Source organism: Aquila chrysaetos, chromosome 14 (assembly GCF_900496995.4).
Source record: "Aquila chrysaetos chrysaetos chromosome 14, bAquChr1.4, whole genome shotgun sequence".
NCBI classification, from domain to species: Eukaryota; Metazoa; Chordata; class Aves; order Accipitriformes; family Accipitridae; genus Aquila; species Aquila chrysaetos.
The window spans coordinates 30,668,747-30,688,678 of NC_044017.1; the positions used below are offsets into that span (position 1 = coordinate 30,668,747).

The 19,932-nt window shown below is 43.0% G+C and overlaps 1 protein-coding gene across 2 annotated transcripts in view; it reads left to right on the forward strand.

The window, feature by feature from the left end:
* COG3 (component of oligomeric golgi complex 3) overlaps positions 1–12,184 on the forward strand; it is a 32,762-nt gene extending 20,578 nt beyond the window's left edge. For both annotated transcript variants that reach the window (XM_030036353.2, XM_041128656.1), the window contains 8 exons: positions 124–213; positions 1,928–2,048; positions 4,361–4,449; positions 4,549–4,683; positions 5,883–5,958; positions 7,638–7,765; positions 8,689–8,787; positions 10,020–12,184. In XM_030036353.2, coding sequence (XP_029892213.1) covers positions 124–213; positions 1,928–2,048; positions 4,361–4,449; positions 4,549–4,683; positions 5,883–5,958; positions 7,638–7,765; positions 8,689–8,787; positions 10,020–10,049 — 768 coding nt within the window. In that variant the 3' untranslated portion in view covers positions 10,050–12,184. The remainder of the gene's footprint in view (positions 1–123; positions 214–1,927; positions 2,049–4,360; positions 4,450–4,548; positions 4,684–5,882; positions 5,959–7,637; positions 7,766–8,688; positions 8,788–10,019) is intronic.
* Positions 12,185–19,932: the final 7,748 nt, after the last annotated feature.

Sequence of the window (19,932 nt, forward strand, 5' to 3'; positions counted from 1 at the left end):
GTAGCTAACTACTGTGGAGTTTTATGTGCTGGTTAAGCACATCCTTCACAAGCTGCAACTCTTAAATTCTGCTTAAGCTTTGCTAACACCTGGTTTTTTGGTCTGATTTCCTCTTCTCTGCAGAGGGCAGTGTTTCAGGGATTATCGCAAGAGGCCTTATCTGCCTGCATCCACTCGCTGCTGGGAGCTGCTGATTCTATCAGCAAAAACAAGGTCAGAATCTGTGCTTTGGGTATGATTTCTTTTTTCCCCATCCCTGTTCATCTAAAGGCATGAAGCAGTTGTTCAGAATTCTATTGAAATCTCAGTGAAAGCATGTTGCTCTGCCCCGAGAGACCTGATGGATTTGCCAGCTTTTAGTTACGGTTAATGTATTGTAAAGCAAAGATAATGATTCACATGCTAGCCTATCTGAAAAGGTGGAATACAAATCGTAGCAATCGTGTTTACAGGCTGCTCTAACTCATGTGAATTCAATCAAGTGATACCTAAAGAAACATTTCTGCTAGAAGTCTCTGCTCCCTGTATTTGTTTTCACTGCCTGTTACTCTGTTCTCTTTTTCTCTGCCTCCATTGTTTGAATTTTCAAAAATCTTTCCAAGTATTAAATTCACTGGGAAGATTTGTTAAATATTCTCTGCTCAGAACTGTCTATTATCAAAAGGTTTGATCTGATGTGTTGCTCAGAATTCAATGCCATTTCATCAAGTCATTTTAATTTTAAGTGTTACTTTAAGTAGTTGGAGTAAGCCTTCGAAGTATTTCTTTCAAGTGTCCTTTGAAAAATATCTGCTAAACGTAGTATCTTTAAAAAGAAATTCAAACCATGTTTCCTTCTAGGTTGAGCAGAAATTATTTCATATGTAATTGATTCAGAGTTCTACAGTTAATTATCCATTCCAGCACTGTATATCGGGTCAGCATTGACTTAAAAGTATTGCAGAGAATGAAACTCATCCTGCAGCAAACCCTAGATAGGTTGGCCCAGGACTAGGATCTGTACCACTTTGTTCTTGATGCATGTTAATTTAACATTATCTGGTGAAATCATGCATGTAAGAATAAAAAAAATAAAAACTCAATAAACCCTTCCACCACTTATTTTTAGTAAACATTTCTATTTGTTAAAACTGCAGATTTAAATCTGATTTCTTCTTTACGGTTTTATTTAACATTATATCAAGGAGAGTTCTCTTCCAGCTTGGAAAAGCAAATTTGAATTCTTGAGTCCTCCTCCATTTACCTCAATGAGCCATGAATTTCAAAGATTAAAAGCAGCACGCAGTATAAAGCACATAGCTGAAATAACAAGCAGTGCAAAACTGATCGTCTCAGTGGTGTGAACTAGGCCTTGTTTTATTCTTTGTATCTTTGCTGTACTGTTTAGAAATTAACTAAGCTTTGCGTTTAATGACATGAGAAAAATGCCTTGTAAGACCTTTGCACAATAGCACAGTTAATCAGGGTCATTACAGAAACATTAACTGTGTGGCTTTTTCTTAATCATTGTAATGATTAAAAAAATTCTGGAACCTCACGTTTTTCAACTATAAATGATATGAATTACAGGAAATAATTCCTGGCTCTGATGAAGAATAAGTTTGTATCTTTCAAATAACGGATACCTGTACTTCATGTGGACATTTAGTAATATGGCTGTGTAATCTAATTCTTCTAAGAAATGTGAATAAAGTCTGCTGCTGTAGAGCAATGTGTTAGGAACAGTACAGAAGCAGGATTGGTGGTCCCAAAGTGTAGTTAATGGCACTACAGACTAATGGAAAAAGCTTGTTAGTAAGGTTATTAGTGTTAAATTTGTTATAGGAAGTAACTAATAAAAGTGGAGGTGTTGAAACTTTGCTCTTCATTTAATTGTTTTGGGTTTTTTTTACATGTAATGCATGTTCTTTCTCTTGTTGTGCTGTAGACCCAGGTTGATGGACAGCTTTTCTTAATAAAACACCTTTTGATTCTTCGTGAACAAATTGCTCCTTTCCACACTGATTTCACCATTAAGGAAATTTCCCTGGACCTTAAGAAAACTAGAGGTACTAAACAGTTGCTGGCTACAGAATGGGATGGGATTGTCCTCCCTTAATGTGCCAGCAAAAGTTCTGGGTTTATTTTATGTTCACTTGCAATGACCTGTATGCTTGTTCTAATCTCTTGCTTTGTTCTTATCTTCTCTGAAAAAAACAAAACCATTCTCTTATTCAGGGTGATTCAAGGTGAATCTAACAAATTCTTTATTTTTGTATGAAATGCGTTGACTGCTTTTTGCTGCTGACATAATTTATTTATCCAGTCCTTTTTAAGAACAGCTAAGTAATCTACATTTCTTTTGCACAGAGATGTCTTTCCCCTTTTCTGACCCTTTAAAGGAATATCTTTTGTTACCACTGTTTAGCAGGTGAATTTAACAATACATAGTTGACTTGCCTAGAACAAATTAAGATTTCCTAGACCTTTCTGTGAGGCTTTGTTTTGGAAAGGATTTCTTATGTTGCAAGTTCAATAAACAGTATTGTTGAATAGTTTTATGTAGCAACCGTGTCTGTTGTAGGAAGGGAAAATAGAGAGTAGTGGCCCTGGTCATGATTTTTAAGATTGTACTGTGGTTCCTTCGTAAAATGCAGAAAAACCCCTCTCAATACATAAGTGAACTGCCACGCACTTGCCAAGTTTATAAAGATAATCGGAAAAATAACTGGAAGCATGTCAAGTTTCTCTCCCATTGCAGAAGAGAAAGCTGAAGAAATAACTTTTCTTTCCTGCCACCTAATGTGCTGCTGTTTTAACTCTGAAGCAAGCAATTCTTACACTAACCATTTCACCTGTTGCATTTGAACATCAATGAAACCTCCTACCTGTTGAGTAGTTTCTAGTTGACTGGAGGTTAAAGGGCAAATACATCCTTTTGGTGTCTTGTCCTGGCTGACACACAAGTTTTTTCTCCATCTTCATTTAATTGAATAAACTTCTGTGCCAGCCAGTGCTTTGCAGATGGTGGTGGTAAGTAATGGAAAACGCTTTCTTTATATTGGATGGTGATGGTGGTGTTGAAAAGATGTACATTGCGCTTAATTCTTAATGTAGTTTAGCGTAGGCCAGTAGGGCTTTTATATTTGGGATGGGTTGTAGAAGAAAAATAACATGGCTAATAGGAGTTTTACTGTGTTGTAGCCAAGCTTTCTGCACATTGATTTTAAGATTTAATTTGGGATTTATAGACAAAGGGACACTGCTTAATATAAAAGTCATGCTTCCGCCCAATTTTTTTTTAAAGTAGTATAATGCTAAGGTTTGTGCAACTGAAGTATACAGTGGGGAGAAGTGACTTTCACACTGACTAGCCCATAGGCTTCTGATCGAGAATATAGGCTCTTTTTGGAATCGGTGAAGTTTCTGGGAAATAATTAGGAGAACAAAGTGAATCTTTCTCTGTGGTCTCCTTTAAGTGCATAGGAGTGCAGATTCTTAGTTCAGTGCAAAACATACACGCCTACGTATCTGGTGTTCCCTCTTTGTTTAAAGCTTTTGACAGCACTTCTTTAACTCTTATGTCTTGTTTCCCTCCCATTGTTTTATACAGCAAGAGGGGCGCAGAATTGCTTCTGAAATGAAAAAAAAAGCAGATGGATGTGTAGGATGATAAATGAATGACATTAGGGCAATAAGCCATTCTGAAGCTGTATTGATAACTTTCCTTTTCCCCAATTTGACTAGATCTCAGGTTGACAACATCCTGTTAACACTATAGGAATAATAGGAATGTGTTAATTACAGACATTGTTGCTTTTCCTTCTTGGGACTTCTGTAGAGACCATAACATGAGTGTATATCAACCTTGATGTTTTGTTCTTCAGTCCTAACTAAAATAATTAAGCCCAGAGGAAAAGAGTGCCACTTCTAAGTTATTTCATGCAACTGTACTTGGTTTTCCTAGGCAACATGGGCCAAATTCTGCATATTGTTTGTAAATGCTTAGCTACATAGCTTATGTAAAAGTCTTTCACTTGTAGATAGAGTTACAAAAGGAAAAGAGCTCAGACAGTTTGCATGCTATCAGCACTACAGCTAATATCAGCCATTTGTTAGGTTCATACAATGTATTTATCTGTTTAGACTGTGCAACTGTTAATTCAGGTTTACTATAAGTGCAATTAAAAAATAGTGGGTCACGCTTTGTGTGCTTCTGTGCATGTGCACTTGTGCATCCACACCTAGTGGTAGTGGAATCATTAACGTTATAGTCCTAATCAGCTAGGCCATTTTTTGTGTGTAAATGAGTGATTAAAGTTTTTAATTTCTGGAGCTGAATCCCATTGACTTAAAGCATGAGTAACTTTCTGATTCACAGATGCAGCATTTAAAATCCTGAACCCTAAGACAGTTTCAAGATTTTTTAGACTAAACAGCAACAACGCCTTGATACAGTTCTTACTGGAGGTAATATGGAGTCTTACTGCATTAAGAGAAATTGGGTCATTTAAGCGGGTGGTGATCTCTGGCAAATAAAAAGGAGAGAATTGTTGTCTTCTGTTCAAGGGTACTCCAGAAATCAGAGAACATTACATCGACTCTAAGAAAGATGTAGATCGTCATCTGAAATCAGCTTGTGAGCAGTTTATTCAGCAGCAAACCAAACAGTTTATAGAGCAGCTGGAGGAGTTCATGACAAAGGTACAGACATGTTGTATGTTCGTTAACCTTACTGAAATACTGGTAGGACAAGGGAATTAGTATTTAAATTGGGTATAGGAGAAGCTGCTAGTTCTGTCTGATTAGCTGATGGCATTTCCCATTAGAAGGTCGTGCTTCCCTTTAAGTTCCAACAACAATTTCCAGGCATTTTTGAGATTAATAGGTTAAAGGAACATGACATAGCTTGGTTTTAAAAGCACCCCTTATGGTCTTCGATCAAGAAGCTTTAATGTTTCATTGAGTTGAAGCAGGTCTGTGAAAGTTGGCAGGAGCTTTTCTGTTTGCGGGAAAACTCCTACCTTAACTGAATTTGTAAGCCTTCAAAAACAATCTTGGGTCGTGCATGTTCTTGAGGGAGGTCTTAAAGCATGGCTGTGAAGCATGTTAAAATTTTGTTTTCAGCATATTTTACACCAGTGAGGTGCTTGCTAAGCAGGACTTTCCTCCTCCCAAGTCCTGTTTGCAACAGAAATTCCTGATAGAAGTTGGTCAGAAAGATTAGGCATCCTAGGGGATGGGAACAAAAAAGATGTCTTGTTACAGTACGCTTCTTGCTCGAACGTGCTGTAGAGCTCAGGATTTCTAGGCATCTTGAGAAAACCACACAGCAGGATCTATTACTTCTGCAAAATGAAAAGTGTGATGTGGATCCTTATGTACTGAGAAGAAGTGGCATGGCCTCTCAGAAACTGGGGCTACAGCATCGCATGGACATCACAAATATCCCAGCTGCTGTTTTTTGAGAATTTAGAAGATTACAGTATTAAATTTACTGATGCCTGTCATGCTGGGGTGAAACTAAAATATAAAGGGGTAACCAGTGAGATTGATAGATTGTGCAAGTGATCCCAATGATTCATTGGGAATCTGGGGAGTTTGACTAACCTCCTTAAGTATAAATCTCTTTTGAGGTTTTGTATCCTTAGGTGCCTAAGTGTCTTTGTAAATGTAATCCCATTTTGAATTTTACTTTCAAGAAGTGATCATGGTTGTAATTTTCATTTGCATTTCTGTCAAGCTGCTTCCCTTGTGTGTTGTTAAATCAGGGCATAGAAGAGAGAGAGCAAGGGAGATTCTGCACACTGCAGTATCTGAGAGACTTGTGCAATTGTTACTTGGTCCCTTTGTTGTGAATTCAGCTGAAAGAAACATCATTTTGTTGGTTGTCCTTGTTTTAGGTAGCTGCTTTAAAAACAATGGCCACTCAAGGAGGTCCCAAGTACAGCCTTTCGCAGCAACCTTGGGCGCAACCAGGTATTTGCTTTGGTTTATATTCATGTTTTCTCTGAAGTGCTTGTAGGCTAATAAAGCCATGATTGTTTGCTACTTTGAGATGACTTCTAAAAACTTCTCATCAAATGGAGAAAAAGACCCTTTCCATTCACCGTTTTTGGTAGAGCTATATCAGCTGCATTATATGGGGCTTGAGTATTTCAGAATGTCATTTGTCTCTGTGCCTGACTTCTAAAACACAGGAATCTGAAAAGCAGGCCAGTTTAATTTGGACTGTAAGACTGTGATTGATTTGGAAGAATTCTAAGTACCTAAGAACTGTCTACCTTTTTCTTGAAAATCCTGGCTTCTATTTTTACCTGTGTGCTAGTTTAAATGTCTTAAGATACCTCTAGATCAAAACCTGATAAACTTCAGAGTATGTATTTAATTGGTGCAGTACATGAATGACTCGAGTATTTCTCAAGCTGTGACTGTTCTTGCATGAAAACAGCATTTCCGCAACTGCATACGGAATGTGTTTAAGGAATTATTTGATTACATTAAGATAAAGCTTTTGCTTTTGTAGGAAAAAATGAATCTGCATTGAAGCTTTTATTGTCTGTACATTTGGTACCTACTGCCTTTTCAGTTTTCCTGTCGCTATGCAAAAATGGAATCCAGCTTTGTTTCCCTTTTCTGAAGAATTCAAAAGTGAATGCTTCATAGAAACATTTGGTTCCTGGGTTGTTTTGCTCTTCACATCACAAAGTTGTGCTTCTGGGTGACACTGAAAAATCTGATTATTCCAATTCATACATTGGAACCTTCTGTTGCGTCATGTTCTTAAAATGCAAAGCCGGCCACATTCATTCATAATTCAGTGCTGCTCCATGGGTCAGACACTCTCAAGGGCTAACTCGAGCTTCTACTTAACATCTCCTGCTTCTTCAGGAGTATTTTTAATGTTTGTTTGGAGATAATTATATGTGTAGAGGCAGATCTAAGCAGAGCTTCTGCTGTTTCTTGGCGTCATTTGTCTGGGAAGCAGGAGTAGACAGAAAATTTAGATACAGTAGAAATTGCGGGGAAAAAAATAAACATAGTATATTAACTTTGGTACTTACATGAAATGTACTTTTCCCCTGCCCTTTAAACAAAGATCTTGTAAAATCATTAAAATACCCAGCAATAAAGAAAGAAGGTCTTGTGTGAAAGAGGATTCCTGCCTGGTTGATTCAAAATCCAGATGGCTGTGCAGCCTTTCTTCTTACAGATGTGGCCTGTGGTCAGTAAGGAGAATTTATGATATGTAGTTCTTTTTACTAGCACTGTTTATTTCCCAGCAGTTGCTTTTCCAGGCAAGTTTTCCGGGGCAAGTTTTTCCACAGGGGAGCCTGTGGAGGACTTGTTGCTGGTGGAAGGCTGTGACTTCAGGAACCTCAGGAAGATGTGGCAGCTTGCAGAAATGGGTTAGATGCGTTTTCTGCAGGGAGAGAGAGGCTGATGTCTTGAGTAGGTCCCAAAAGAAAAGTCTTGTCTGGCATGTTGTGGTCATATGATGGGTTGATGCTGCACAGCCCAGTCACCCCCTCTTTCCCTTTCACTCAAACCTGTGGTTATGATCAGCCCCAGTAAAGTGGAGGTGATATTCTGGAGTGTAGATTTCAACTAGCAGAACGCCGTTTTAGCCTATTAAGCGTATTTTCTTCTACTTTCAGCAAAGATCAACGATCTGGTCTCTTCCACTTATAAGACAATAAAAACAAAGCTGCCATCAACGTTACGAAGCATGTCATTATACTTGTCCAATAAAGATACAGAATTAATTTTGTTTAAGCCAGTTAGGGTGAGTATTGTTAGATGTACTTCAGCATGCTTTCCTGTAGGTGTTGGGCCTTCATTTAGTTAGACTTTAAACACATTTTGTGGGATCATTCACCTTGTATTTCTGTGTGTGTGTCGTTATGTGAATAATACATCTATATAAATATACGTATGCATGCATATATTTATAAGTGTATATATAGACACGCGTACATACACACATCTGTATATCTGTAGACTTATTCTAGGCTACCAGTCCAGCCAGTAAACGTGACAAATACCATGCACCAAATAGCGAACAGACTATTACAGTTGCTGTGGTGTCCCTGATCTGAGAAGCTTGTTAAAAAGACATATGAAATACAAATAAATAAATGTAATAATATGTTTTATAATGATATGTTTAGCTTAAAAAACCCAAACAAACAAACCTAGCTGTCCTGCTCTCCATTGTACTCAGCCTACATAACATACACACATTACAGGGAAGTAACCGCTTCTGTTCATTCTGCACATCTTCTGCTTGGCACCACATGAGCTGCTATACAGAATATTAACTCTGTCTCAGCCAAAACCAGTACAGCTTGGTCAGTTATGCATGGGCGGAAGCACTGGAGGCAGAGAGGATGGTACAGATTCAGTGGGAGACCCACTGTAAACCCACCAGAAAGAACCAAGCTTGAGTTTTAAGCTTCCAGGTTAAGTCTGTTGGACTCGGTGTTTCAGCTTAGCACATCTTAGCTGAAGTTTTTATCTCACAGTCAGTGTGGATTCCTCGTGGTTGTTTTGGGGCTTGTTTTAGAAGGAAGGCTCTTAAAGCTCAGCTGCTTCTCCCTACCTGGTCACTTCAGTAGCTATTCCATGTACATTGTGCTTTTTCTGGTTCATGTTTGAGATGTGTTTCGTGTTTTTTAATATTGAGTTTTTTCTTCTTTCCTTTAAAAGAATAACATTCAGCAAATGTTCCAGAAACTCCATGCTTTGTTGAAAGAAGAATTCAATAATGAAGATCTCCAGATCATAGCTTGTCCTTCAATGGAACAGGTATATATTAAAGCTCCCTGTTTTATCAGTTGCTCTTTCACATGATTGGCTTTTTTAAACATTATTTTTTTCATTTTAATATTTTCAGTGTTCAGAATCTTTATTTATTTATTATCACCCTTAATCCTGGACGATTAAACTCAGGGCTTTATCTGAACTCTAGGCTTTCAGCTAAAAGGGGGTTTTGGTTGGTTTTTTTATGAATATCTAATAGAGTTTTTAAACTGAAGGTGGTGATTGATGTTGCTGGGGATTGAGTTGTACAACATTGTGGCAGAGTCTTGCTGTTTCTGGGCTTGTCTTTTTGGAGAGATATCAAAGCTAGTGAATACGCTTTAAAAAAGCCCATGCATGTGGAGGCAGTCTTGCTTTTGACAGATACAAAAAGCAGCAACTTTTACATTTAGGAAGCATGAGAAAGAATTACAAGGGTTCATCTGAAGTAAATTGCATTGGGAAAATGTGCAGATGTTTATGAAAATGTAACCCTACATGATAAGGTCTTTAGTCTCACAGATGATTGGGGTTAAGAATTCTTTGTATTAGGATGCTCTGACAGAAACCAAGTAGGTTTTTAAAAATCTCACTTTGACCTTAATGGTCCAGGGAATGTGGATAGAATCATGATTATCCCAGGATGCCAATATTTAAACAGACAGTCTAGTTTACGGATTAGAGGACGTTGCCTGCAGTGAATGTGGCTACAGGGATGCAAGATAACTATCCTGGAGCACAGAGTGGGAGTGATGCACTGGAAGGAGGTGGGGTTATCCTAGAGGAGATGGCTTCCTCTAATTGTTTATCTGTTAATCCTTAGGATCGCTTCTTCTACAAACTGAAGTGTATGGGAAACCGTATTGTAATCTGTGGGAAACAAGTATTGCAAAGGATCCCAAATGTGTTTCAGATATCTAAGATGAATGTTAACATTTTTTGCCAGTGCGCATATTTCTTGGAATTCCTTGACAACGCTGAAGTCATCCTAGAAACCTTGATACCGTAGGTTGTGACTGCTGAAATGACTAGTCAACATGGTCAGCAATTGCATTTTAAAAAGCCTGTGAATAGGCATTTGACTGGAAATTTTGCCCAGTTGTTTTGTACCTGTCTTCTCCGGATTCATCTAAGACTCTATGTGCTTCCTGGGAATCCTGTTTGAAGGTTAAAATACAGGACGTCAGTTCTGAAACTTAGCTGCTCTGTCTAATGTAGGCTTTGCTTTTGTCTTTCAGGTGAACTTACTTTTATCAATGTCCAAGTAGCCCAACAGTGGGGCTGTTTGAAGTAAACTTCAGCTGAATGCCAGGCAGTGAAGGCAATGCAAAGACATTCGCTTGAAGTAAACGGAGGATCCCACTGTGCAGTCCAGTCTGCATCAAAACTATCCAGGCTGCTTAACCCTGTTTTAGGAAAAAAAAGAAAAAAAACAGTTTTATTGATATGTTAAAGGTCTTCCTGGTCATTGGCTTGAGAAGTGGGGGGGGGGGGGGAAGAAAAAAAAAAAAAAAACCCTTTGCTGATCACTCCTATGGAAGCTCAGTTACTGCCTTATCCAGATGTTTTCAAAGTTGAAATCCTGTTTTTTTTTAATGTAAAAACCTTTCTTGCTTTCCTTTAATAAGCTGATGTATGCAGTGAAAAGCCGCACTTTTCAAAGACGTGCTGGAAATAAAGCGTGGGGAATCAAATGGGAGCGGTAATAGATATTTGCAAGGCTTGGAGATAAGCCCATTAGTATGACAATTTGACTTAAGCAGGCATGCTCTGATTTTTCTTTAACTCCCCCCAAAATCCTGGTAATTCATCACGTGCTTGAACATAATTCAGAGGTTTTTAGTTGGGAAGACTTTATTTCCCGCATGTGAAGCATTTCTTGGAACACTGGATGTGCTGTTTTTCTTACACTGTTGTGACTGGGAGCTGTGAGGTCAGACCTGAAGTTTCATGCTCTAACCTTCCTCCATGTAAAGAATCTCAGTTCCTTTGGATTTGCAATGGAAGGCTGTGCAATGTAATTTCTGGTGTTTCTGAGGGAACTGCATGTTTTCAGATGCTTTACAGCAAAGCTTAGCGTTGAGATTCTCAGGTCCTTAGTTTTAGGTTAGAGTTGTTTTTTTGGCCTTACCCAAGATCAGGTGGTGGTGTGCATTGTTCAAAGTGGGAACTGGGACTGGAACTTGTACAGCCTTTGCGCGCTGGAGTAAGCGCTAATGAGGGGGTGTGGGGATGCCAGAAAATGAATGTGCAAGCCTGTCAAATCAGCATTGTCAAGAGAGGATAAGTACTTGGTAACTGGTGACTAATGCACGCTGTTCAGTATGCATTAATTGGTCATCGTTTCAGAAAGCTGAATGCTAAACACTTGGCCATTAATGGAATGAGACACTACTAGGAGCTTTAGGGTGTCTGAGTATGTAAGTCTTTATTGTGCAGCACTGCGAAAGAAAAATGTGGTGACTTACATGGCAGATTTTTAACTTATTTATAAAACCTGCTCTTTAGTTTTAGAGATGTAGAAATTTCCATGCACATCGGTGGTGTTTTGATTTAATAATTTTCCTGTTATAAACCATATAGCTGGAGACGGTAGGTATTAAAGCTACCACGAGAAGTGTTGCAGCAGTGGTGCTGAGGTACATAAATGGTACTCGTAGGACCTTACATGACTCCTTAAAAATTAACTAAAGGAACTAACAAGGAAGAAAACTTGCCCTTTCTTTTTACTTATGTAGAAATACAGGCTGTAAAATAATGTCCAGTGCATTGTAATATATGTATATTTGGTTTTTATAAAGTTTTACAGGAGGACTGCATGGTCGCTGTATAGAGTTATGACTGACTTAATACGGACATTGTACAGAAAAGACATGAAGGGTAAACCATTGCAGTAGTCACTCTTGTGCTTGGGATCTTTTTCTCTCTTAGAGTACCCAGACAGCTCTAGGACAGCTGGTTGAAAGATTAGAAGAGCAATCAGTTTATACAGCCTGTTTGCTAAATGAACATTTGTTTAAACATGTACAGTTTCAGATATTTACGTTTACAAATAGTGTAAATACTTTCAAAAGATTAATTTAAGATGCTTTATATTATCTGACTAGAAACTTGCCGTTTTTAATTTTTTTAAATGAAAATGTTGCCTATTTTGGTCCAAGAGTAAAGCTTTATTCTGTATCCTGAGGCTTGTCTGTCAAGATAACTGTAATACAGAGACAATAAACATCCTTGTAAGCACAAGCAGTGCATCGCTGAGAAGAAGTGTTCTTTTTTAGCAGTAAGAGAATTGACTTTATTTGGCAGAGATGTATACCTGAGTGCTGAATGTACAGCTAATTGTTGAAGTAATGCCTCTTTATGGTTATAATAAAAGTAAATTTGTATTTTCTTTACTGACAAATGATGTTGTGTGACTAAATGGTCTCTTGGCTTGCAATTTTGTTAGGGGGGAGAAATCGCAACTGTAATACAAGAACATATTTTAACTAGTTGGCTTTTACTAAGAGAAAACTTGCGAGCTGGTGGCAGAAGGCACAAGTAGTATTGTGTTTGATAGCTGTTCTTGTTGCCTGGTTACTCGCAGCCTCATCTACCCATAGTTTTTCATTACCACATACGGTTCTTCTGGCTGTTGGTATTGTAGAAACACATCATCCAGACGCTTGTGGTTTGTCCCCTGTAATGTCCATGTGAAGCTTCCCTTCACCCTCTGGCTTTGACAATGTCATTTGAATGAACTAACCTAAGGAAAAACGCTCTTTTCTTGTGGAATTCAGCTTCTGTCTGCCCGGTGTGGGGCAGTGATGTGTGACCATTGCTTCCTAGGTGCTTGGAGCCTCCTAAAGAGGATTGGCCCTTTGGATTACATCCCTCGTAAACGAAATGAATGCCAAAGCAGCTGGCCAGGCATTCACGCTTCTTTTTGTACAACAGTGATGCCCACAGCATAGCTTATCCTCTGCTGGGTGTTTTCCAAGCAAAACCAATTGTCCCTTCCTCAAACTCTGCATGTTTGGTGTTGACAAAGGGATGGGGCTAGGAAAAGGGGAAAAAGTCGGTGCTGCTGCAGCAAATCATGCGGTGACTGCAGGTAGATCCAGCCCTGTGTCCGCAAACACTGCTTTCTCCTACCCTCGTGCATTTTTATCCTCACTGAACCCTAAAACCAAGCCAACACTGTGGAGCAAATCAGATCTTTGGTACAAAGACCCCTGAATAGAACAAAACCAAAAGAAAAAAGAATTGGTTGGCCCCTTACAGTGGTGGCCAACGATGCCATTAAGCTATCTACCACCAACTGGAGCCCTTGAAACCCTCGTCTTCCCTCTCCTGGATTACCCCCGGTCCCTGTACCCAAGCTGTTGTTCGTCCTCCCCTCTCCACCAGCCCGGGTGTCTCCGGCTGAGAGCCAGAGCAGGCTCCTCAGTCACGCTCGGTACAACAAATTCCCGAAGTCCAGTTCATCAGCTGTAGGAATGAAGCCGTCTCCTTCGAAGTACTGCACATTTCGGCGTATGACCCCACTGATCGTACCAGGATCCATCAAGTGCTTTCAACCGAGACGAGTTTGGCGTTACAAGGACTTGATGTACAGGGAGATGGGCATCGGGAGCTTGAAAAAAGGAGCTTTATTTTCATCGCAAAGTGACCGTTCCGTCCTTGATGAAGGCAGAGTTGATCTGAAATGCTGATGTAACTGCTTGCTGCGAGTCTTAATACCTTCATTTCGATATTTCGTGCAGATAGAAGACGGTGAAACAGGAGGTGTGATATCACTGAGAGAGGGGTTGCCAAAAGCATCGCAACGCTGTCTGTATTTTGAACAGCAGGTTCCTGAGCTGAATCTTTTTAGACTGAAGGAAGAGCTCCTCTTCGCTTTCTGGCCGCTTCAGCAGGTGACTTGTCTCTGGGTCTTTTAACTGCGAAGAGAGCCCGTGCAAAGCGAAGAGCGTTAATGCTGACCCCCCCGAAGCGGGGCAGCGTCCCTTGTAACCCAGCCTTTCATGCTTACCCGTGTAGCGTGTCCGGGGTGCCCTTTCCCTCTGTGCCCATGGAGCACGATAACCCTACGGCTTCCCTCGGGAGGCGATCCTCTTCCAGCGCACGTACAAGGGGACTGAGGAGCTAAAATCACGGCTCTTGCCTCCTTTGGTGGGACTGGGCTGCCCAGAAGTGGTGGGGCAGCAAAGGTGACTTCCTTACCTAACGTAGCAATGGGTTGTGGGAAGAAGTCTGAATTTTGGGGATGGAAGAAGGAGGTGCCAGAGCTTTACGCTTCCACATACTGACCTTGAGTTGTTGCCACCTTTCTGAATAGCTCCCCCAGATGTCTGTTCCCATGAGCAATACATCTGTGGGCACGTATAGACTATTGCTATGAGGGCTGTCAACATTTGGTTTGTGCCCGCGTCGGGGAAGACAACTTAAATCCTTCGCCCTGAGGACACAGCCCCCAAGCAAGCGTGAGCTCCTGGGGACGTGACCTGCGTTTCAGAGCTGACCACTCGTGTTTGCATCCAGTGGAGGACGGGGATGCACACCAGTAGGCTGGGACGGTCACAGTGGCACCGAGCAGGGCTGAGCCCTGGCCAAAACAGCATTTCCACCTCCAGGGAAGGGTCAGAGGTGGAAATTTGAGTGACAACAAATACCAAAGGATTTTGGTGCTCCTCTCCCCAGATGCTCGTTTCATGTTAAGTGAAATGCTGTTTAGATAAAATCAGGAGCTTTGTGTTTGTATTGACATTTAATATAAATGTTTTGAAAAGAAATAGTGTTTCAGAATAAATTTGCTGTTCTTGCCCTTTAGCAACAGCATTTCAATCTTATCTAAATGTTTTCCCGAAAGGGAATTTCATTAAGATTCACACGGGCAGGAAATTTGCTTTTGAACGAAACAGTGATTTTTCCACCTGAAAATTTGTGACCGGTCCCATGCGGCAGCCCCAAGCTTATGTCCACCGGGAGGTTTCCCTGCTGCTGCTGCTCTCCAAGGAGGTGGTAGACAGGAGCTGGCCGGGCTGGGTTACTGCAGCGAGCGCTCACCTTGAGCCGGGACCCCACGTTGAAACGAATACGATCGCTGCGGCTGGTGAACAATAAGTCGATTTGATCCTGAGCCAGGATTTTAACGGTGAGGTGGCCGTTCAGTTTCATGGTGACGGACTGGAAAGGAGGGCTGTGAGTGTGGTGGCTGAAGTCATGCCACTTCCAGCGCTTCTGACTGTTCCCTGCCCGGTCCAAGCAGATCCCGGTGCAGGGATCCAGGGCGGCCCTGGGGACAAACGAGAAGCTGGATGAATCCAGAGCTGACAATTTCCCAGTTCCAAATGCCATCTTTTGTCTGCAGTCGGACCAATCTTCTTAATTTTGCCATCCAAGAGTCACCGCTGGGACCTGATGCATCAGGTCGGGGACTGGTTTTTCGGTAATAGTTTTTGCCCTATGCTAAAAGCACGCTACAGAAATTGGCCGGCTCCTGGGAGAGCAACGAGTCCCCGAAGGGCAGAGAAAATCCTCGGGCAGAGCGTGGGCTCTGTGTGTGTGTGAGTCTCCCTTTTCCTATTGCACATCAGCATCTTCTGAAAGTCCCTGGACACGGTAATTTCTTTTGCTCTAGCAACCTTTATGCTAAAAACAGGTCCTCCGTGCGTGCGTGTGTGGTTGCGCGCGTGGCTGGGAAATGGCCTTGCCAAACTACAAAGGAGAGAGAAATGCAGCGTGTCGGGGAAAACAGCCCCTAATTACGGCATACAAATACAAATTGATACTCCCCATCTCATGACAGGCTGAGAAGGCGGCTCTGGGCGCTGGAGCATCCCCCAGCCGTGGCACGCGGAGAGTTTTTATCATTCACGGCGTACGTTACGTTGAGTTTTTCCTGCCTAAGCGTGAAGTAGTTGATTCTCAGCAGGCTGCGAGTGCGGCTGAGCCTCCCCCAGTGCTACCTCACGCTGCAGCTCAGAAAAAACAGCAGGGAAAAAAATAAATCTAACTTTGCAGCTGTGACGTGCTACAGCTCCAGCCATGGACAAGCCTGAACCGGTCCATATGCGGGACAGACGACCTACCCACAGGCTGTCGGTTTTCTGTTTTCCTCTCATCAAAGCTATCATATTCTTTTTATAAATAGCATCACTGAGCATCAATAGGTCACTGAGCATCATCCTTAATTTACAGATGCTGGGAGAGGTTGGGGGGTCGTAGCAGCCTGCCCCAGCTTGATGGCAAGCCAGCAGCCGGTGCGTGGCTAACACCGATGGGGAGCGTGTGGTCCGGCGGGGTGAGGAGAGACCCGCGGCGGGGTCGGCGATGCTTTAGTGCTGCTACGGATCGCCTGGGTGCCGGGCTGTAAAAACCTCGCTGCTGCGTGATGGATGAAAGACCAAACATGCCTGCAGGCAAACGGTAGGACTGCAGGAGTCTGATGGAAGCATTATTGCAAAAGCTATTTAAAATGATTTGTAATAGGCAGTTAGACATTTAAGATGTCCATTCATTAGCCTCAGCACGGGGAGGACTTGTAAAACTGAGATGGGATTTACTGATTCCCCCAGACACTAGCTTTCTGAAGGGAAACTTTGGAGACTGGGGATGGGGTGTCGGAAAATTAGTATTTGATGGCTCGAACGCCAGCAGTTTCTACTAAAGCCATCGGTCACCTCATATTACAAAGACTGCAAGAAATTGGTCACCTAAGTCATTCTTTAGTGAGGAACGCTCACTGGATATTAGAAAGAAACCAGAAGCAACGTTGACCTCAAGCTAACCGACTCTGGCTATTGAGGCTTTCACTCGTGTGCAGATAATAACCCCATGTTTTTCCAGCGTGGCCACCTGGGGCTCCACGGGAAGCCGGTAAAGTAGATTCGCCCTCATCCCTGCACTGTAATGGGGCCAAAAGACCTCTGTGGCCGGGTGGCCAGCCTTGGCCGAGATGAGCCCTCACGCCGGGGTCTGTGGCCAGATGTTGGTGGCGATGGAGATGGGGCAATCCCCACGTGCCCTCGTGCCGTGCACGGTGCCTGCACCCAGCACCTGGGTGCAAAACCCAAGAAGCCACCGCGCCGGTGGGCTGCAGCACAGCCCTCCCTCCTTTTCCTGCGCTTTCTCATGGAAAAAAAAAAAAAAAAAAAAAAATTGGAACAAAAAAAAAAGAAAATGCTTTCAGCGTGCCTTAAAGCCCTAGGGTGCTACTGGGGCGAGTCAGGGACGAGCTGGGACCCGGTGTCACCTCTGGGCTTGCCGGCACTTACCAGAGGTGGCCGTCGGGGTGGAAGCAGAGCCCGTGGCCGTGGCTCCCGAAGGCAGCCCTGATCTCTGGGTACCTGCTGTCCTCCAGGATGCAATAGGTGAACAGGGCTTCCTTGGTGAACGTGATGAGAATGGCCAAGTTGCCAGACGGGTAGCTGAGAAACAGTTAAGGAAAGAACGAGCCCGTAGAAAGCCCACCGAAAAGCACGCTTGAGAAGAAAACCATCACGGGACAGTGTCTGGGGGGGGTGGGAAGTGACCCAAGCCTCCACCACCCTTCAGACAGCCAACGCCAAGGCCACCAGCTCTGTAGACCTCATTTTGTTGCAAGAGCAGCACGAGTTGCGTAGCCAGCCAAACACGGTTGCTGCTGGATACTAAACCTGACCGCTTCCATCCGGGAACAGGAGGAAAAACGTCTGTCCGTCAGGATAACGTCGTCTTACGGGCTCAGGAGAACGGCAGTGCTGTAGGAGCAAAACCAAGGTGGTGAGAGGCAGGTAGGTCGTGGGGATGCCTGCCTGGACGCAGGGGATGGGGATGCTCTGCCCGAGGTCTTCCTCTCCCCACACTGGTACCAAGCCCAGAGCACTGCCAGACCATCACACTCCACACTTTCCACCTAGCCTTGGGGTTTTTTTTTGTTTGTTTGTTTGCTTGCTTACTTTTTAATTAAATCCTTTTAAATAACTGAGGAAAACTCATCCTTCACTTCTGTGGTTTTTCTGCATTTCATGTACAAAGCTCAGCTCTCTTATTTTATGTTATTAGCTGCTCTCTGATGATATAATTTGCCAAGAGCCCTCTTTCCATCAGACGCACAAGTAATTTATCCTGCAACATACTGACAAGCGAAATAGAAACATTTCTTTGCTAAGGGCTTAGCTCCCAGCCTTACAAGGGAGCTGGGTTTAATGCTTTCTAATAGGAATAAGCAGCATTACCGCCTGCTTCCCCGGGAAGAATGGAGAGCAGCTAGGAGACGGGGGAAGCGGGGAGACCTCGCTGTTCCTTTTTAACATCTCTGTTAAAAGCAGCAGCTAATTCTCATGTGCAGAAAGGGGCCGTGCTCGGGTTTTTGTCTGTCGCAAGGACCTGAGGGACTCGTCCGCAGCAGCTCCCAGGTGGAGGCATTTTGTACATGTGAAGTGGCTGACTCTAGCCATAACTGCGGCGCTAATTTATAACCTGAAGATGCACGCTTTGGCTCTGCAGAATAGCTAAGAATTACTTCCCGGTCGTAAGGGATGGAGGGGAACCAAAAAGCAACAAACCGACGATATTGTTCCTGCTTTCATTTTTCAGGCTTTTTATGAGGCTAAAAAGACAGAGGGTCCCAGGCAGGAGGATTTGCTACCCCTATATTTCAGGAGGGGAGAGCAGTATAAGGCGCTTCTATGTCAAAAATAAAAAAGCCAACAAAATCACTGATTGTGTGATAAATCACAGGTACTTTTCTTGCACACCCGCAGAAGCTGCAATGCTTTCTGGTTTGGGAAGGGAGAGGAGAGGCAGGGGAGGGAAAAGCAGAGCCGTGCTGCCGGGGGCTGAGCTGGCGAGGGGGTCCCATCCAGTCCCTGGCTGATGGGGTGGACCACCAGTCTCTGCTTGCCCTCTGGGAGACACTGGGGCTCGGAAAACCGGCCCTGGGGAGCTGCTTCTTGTAGCACCCTGGGACACGCCATCCCTTGCTGGGCACAGCGGTGACGTCCCTCCTGATGAATTCAAGGCTGCCTGGACCCGTAAGGCTTTTGCCTGTGCTGTTAAATTGTTGGATTAGGGCTTGGCCCGGGACTGGGGGCGCTCCCCCAAGTGATTCCTGGCTGAGGAGCCTGGAGCTGACGCTGCTGGGCGGTTTGGGTAAGGCAGCCTGATTTGGAGGGCGAGGGATGAACGGTATGGAAGTGAATAGACCAGGGTCTAGGGCTTCAGTTTGGGTGGAGATCACTGGTGGTGTTCAGCCTTCAAGCTGCATAGGATGCTCCATAAGTAAAAGCCTTCATACATGGGCACCGTCCCAGTAAAACCGCAGGGACGCCAGACTCAGCTTTCCACCCCAGCCATGAATATCTGATTAAATCCATCTTCAGACAGCCACAAGTTGGTATGTCCCATCTACTTAGTGCACCCACCGATAATCATTTTATTGTTTCGCTGAATCAGGATCTTCTCCGTACCTCACGGGAGATATCTAAATGGGCTTGACTGGAACCACAGGACTCTCACGGGGTACGACACCATACAGCTCTCTACAATTCCTGCCTGAAAAGCAATAAGAAGAGACCCACCTTTAAGTGCTCTGCAACAAACTCGCTGTCTGGCTCCAGCAGGTCTTCTGGAGGTGCTGATGTCGGTCGGTGCTTTTTGAAAGGGACGGTTTTCGGCCTGACAGCATATTTGTTTTGTTCTGAGAGTCTGAACGAGATTCTGGTCCCTGAAAAAAATTTTAGAAGGTTGGTGTTGAGGAGAAGGCGATGCAGCTCTGTTTCTCCAAGCCTTGTATCATGGATTATTTGGAAAGGAGGGGGGATGGAGGGAGAGACTAAGGAGTTTTTGTGTGTTTTGCCTTGTTTGAGGAGAAATAAGTGGAAAGGCAAAATCTCACCTAACTAGAATGGGGTGGGATCTGTGATGCTGCAGGATGGCTTTCCTAAGAGATGTAAGGGATCTCCTCGGTTAAAACAATGAAACATCCAGCCCATGAACAGCTGATATTTACTTATAGCAAAGGATGGATTAGACATGGACTAGCAAGTCACTTCTGCACCATCTCCTACTCCTCTCAACCAGAGGACATATGGTGATGACAGGCCTTCTAGACAGGGAATTATGCAGACCTGTGTTTTGAGAAACTGTGGAAGGTTCCTGGCCACTCGTAATTAAGATTATGGCACC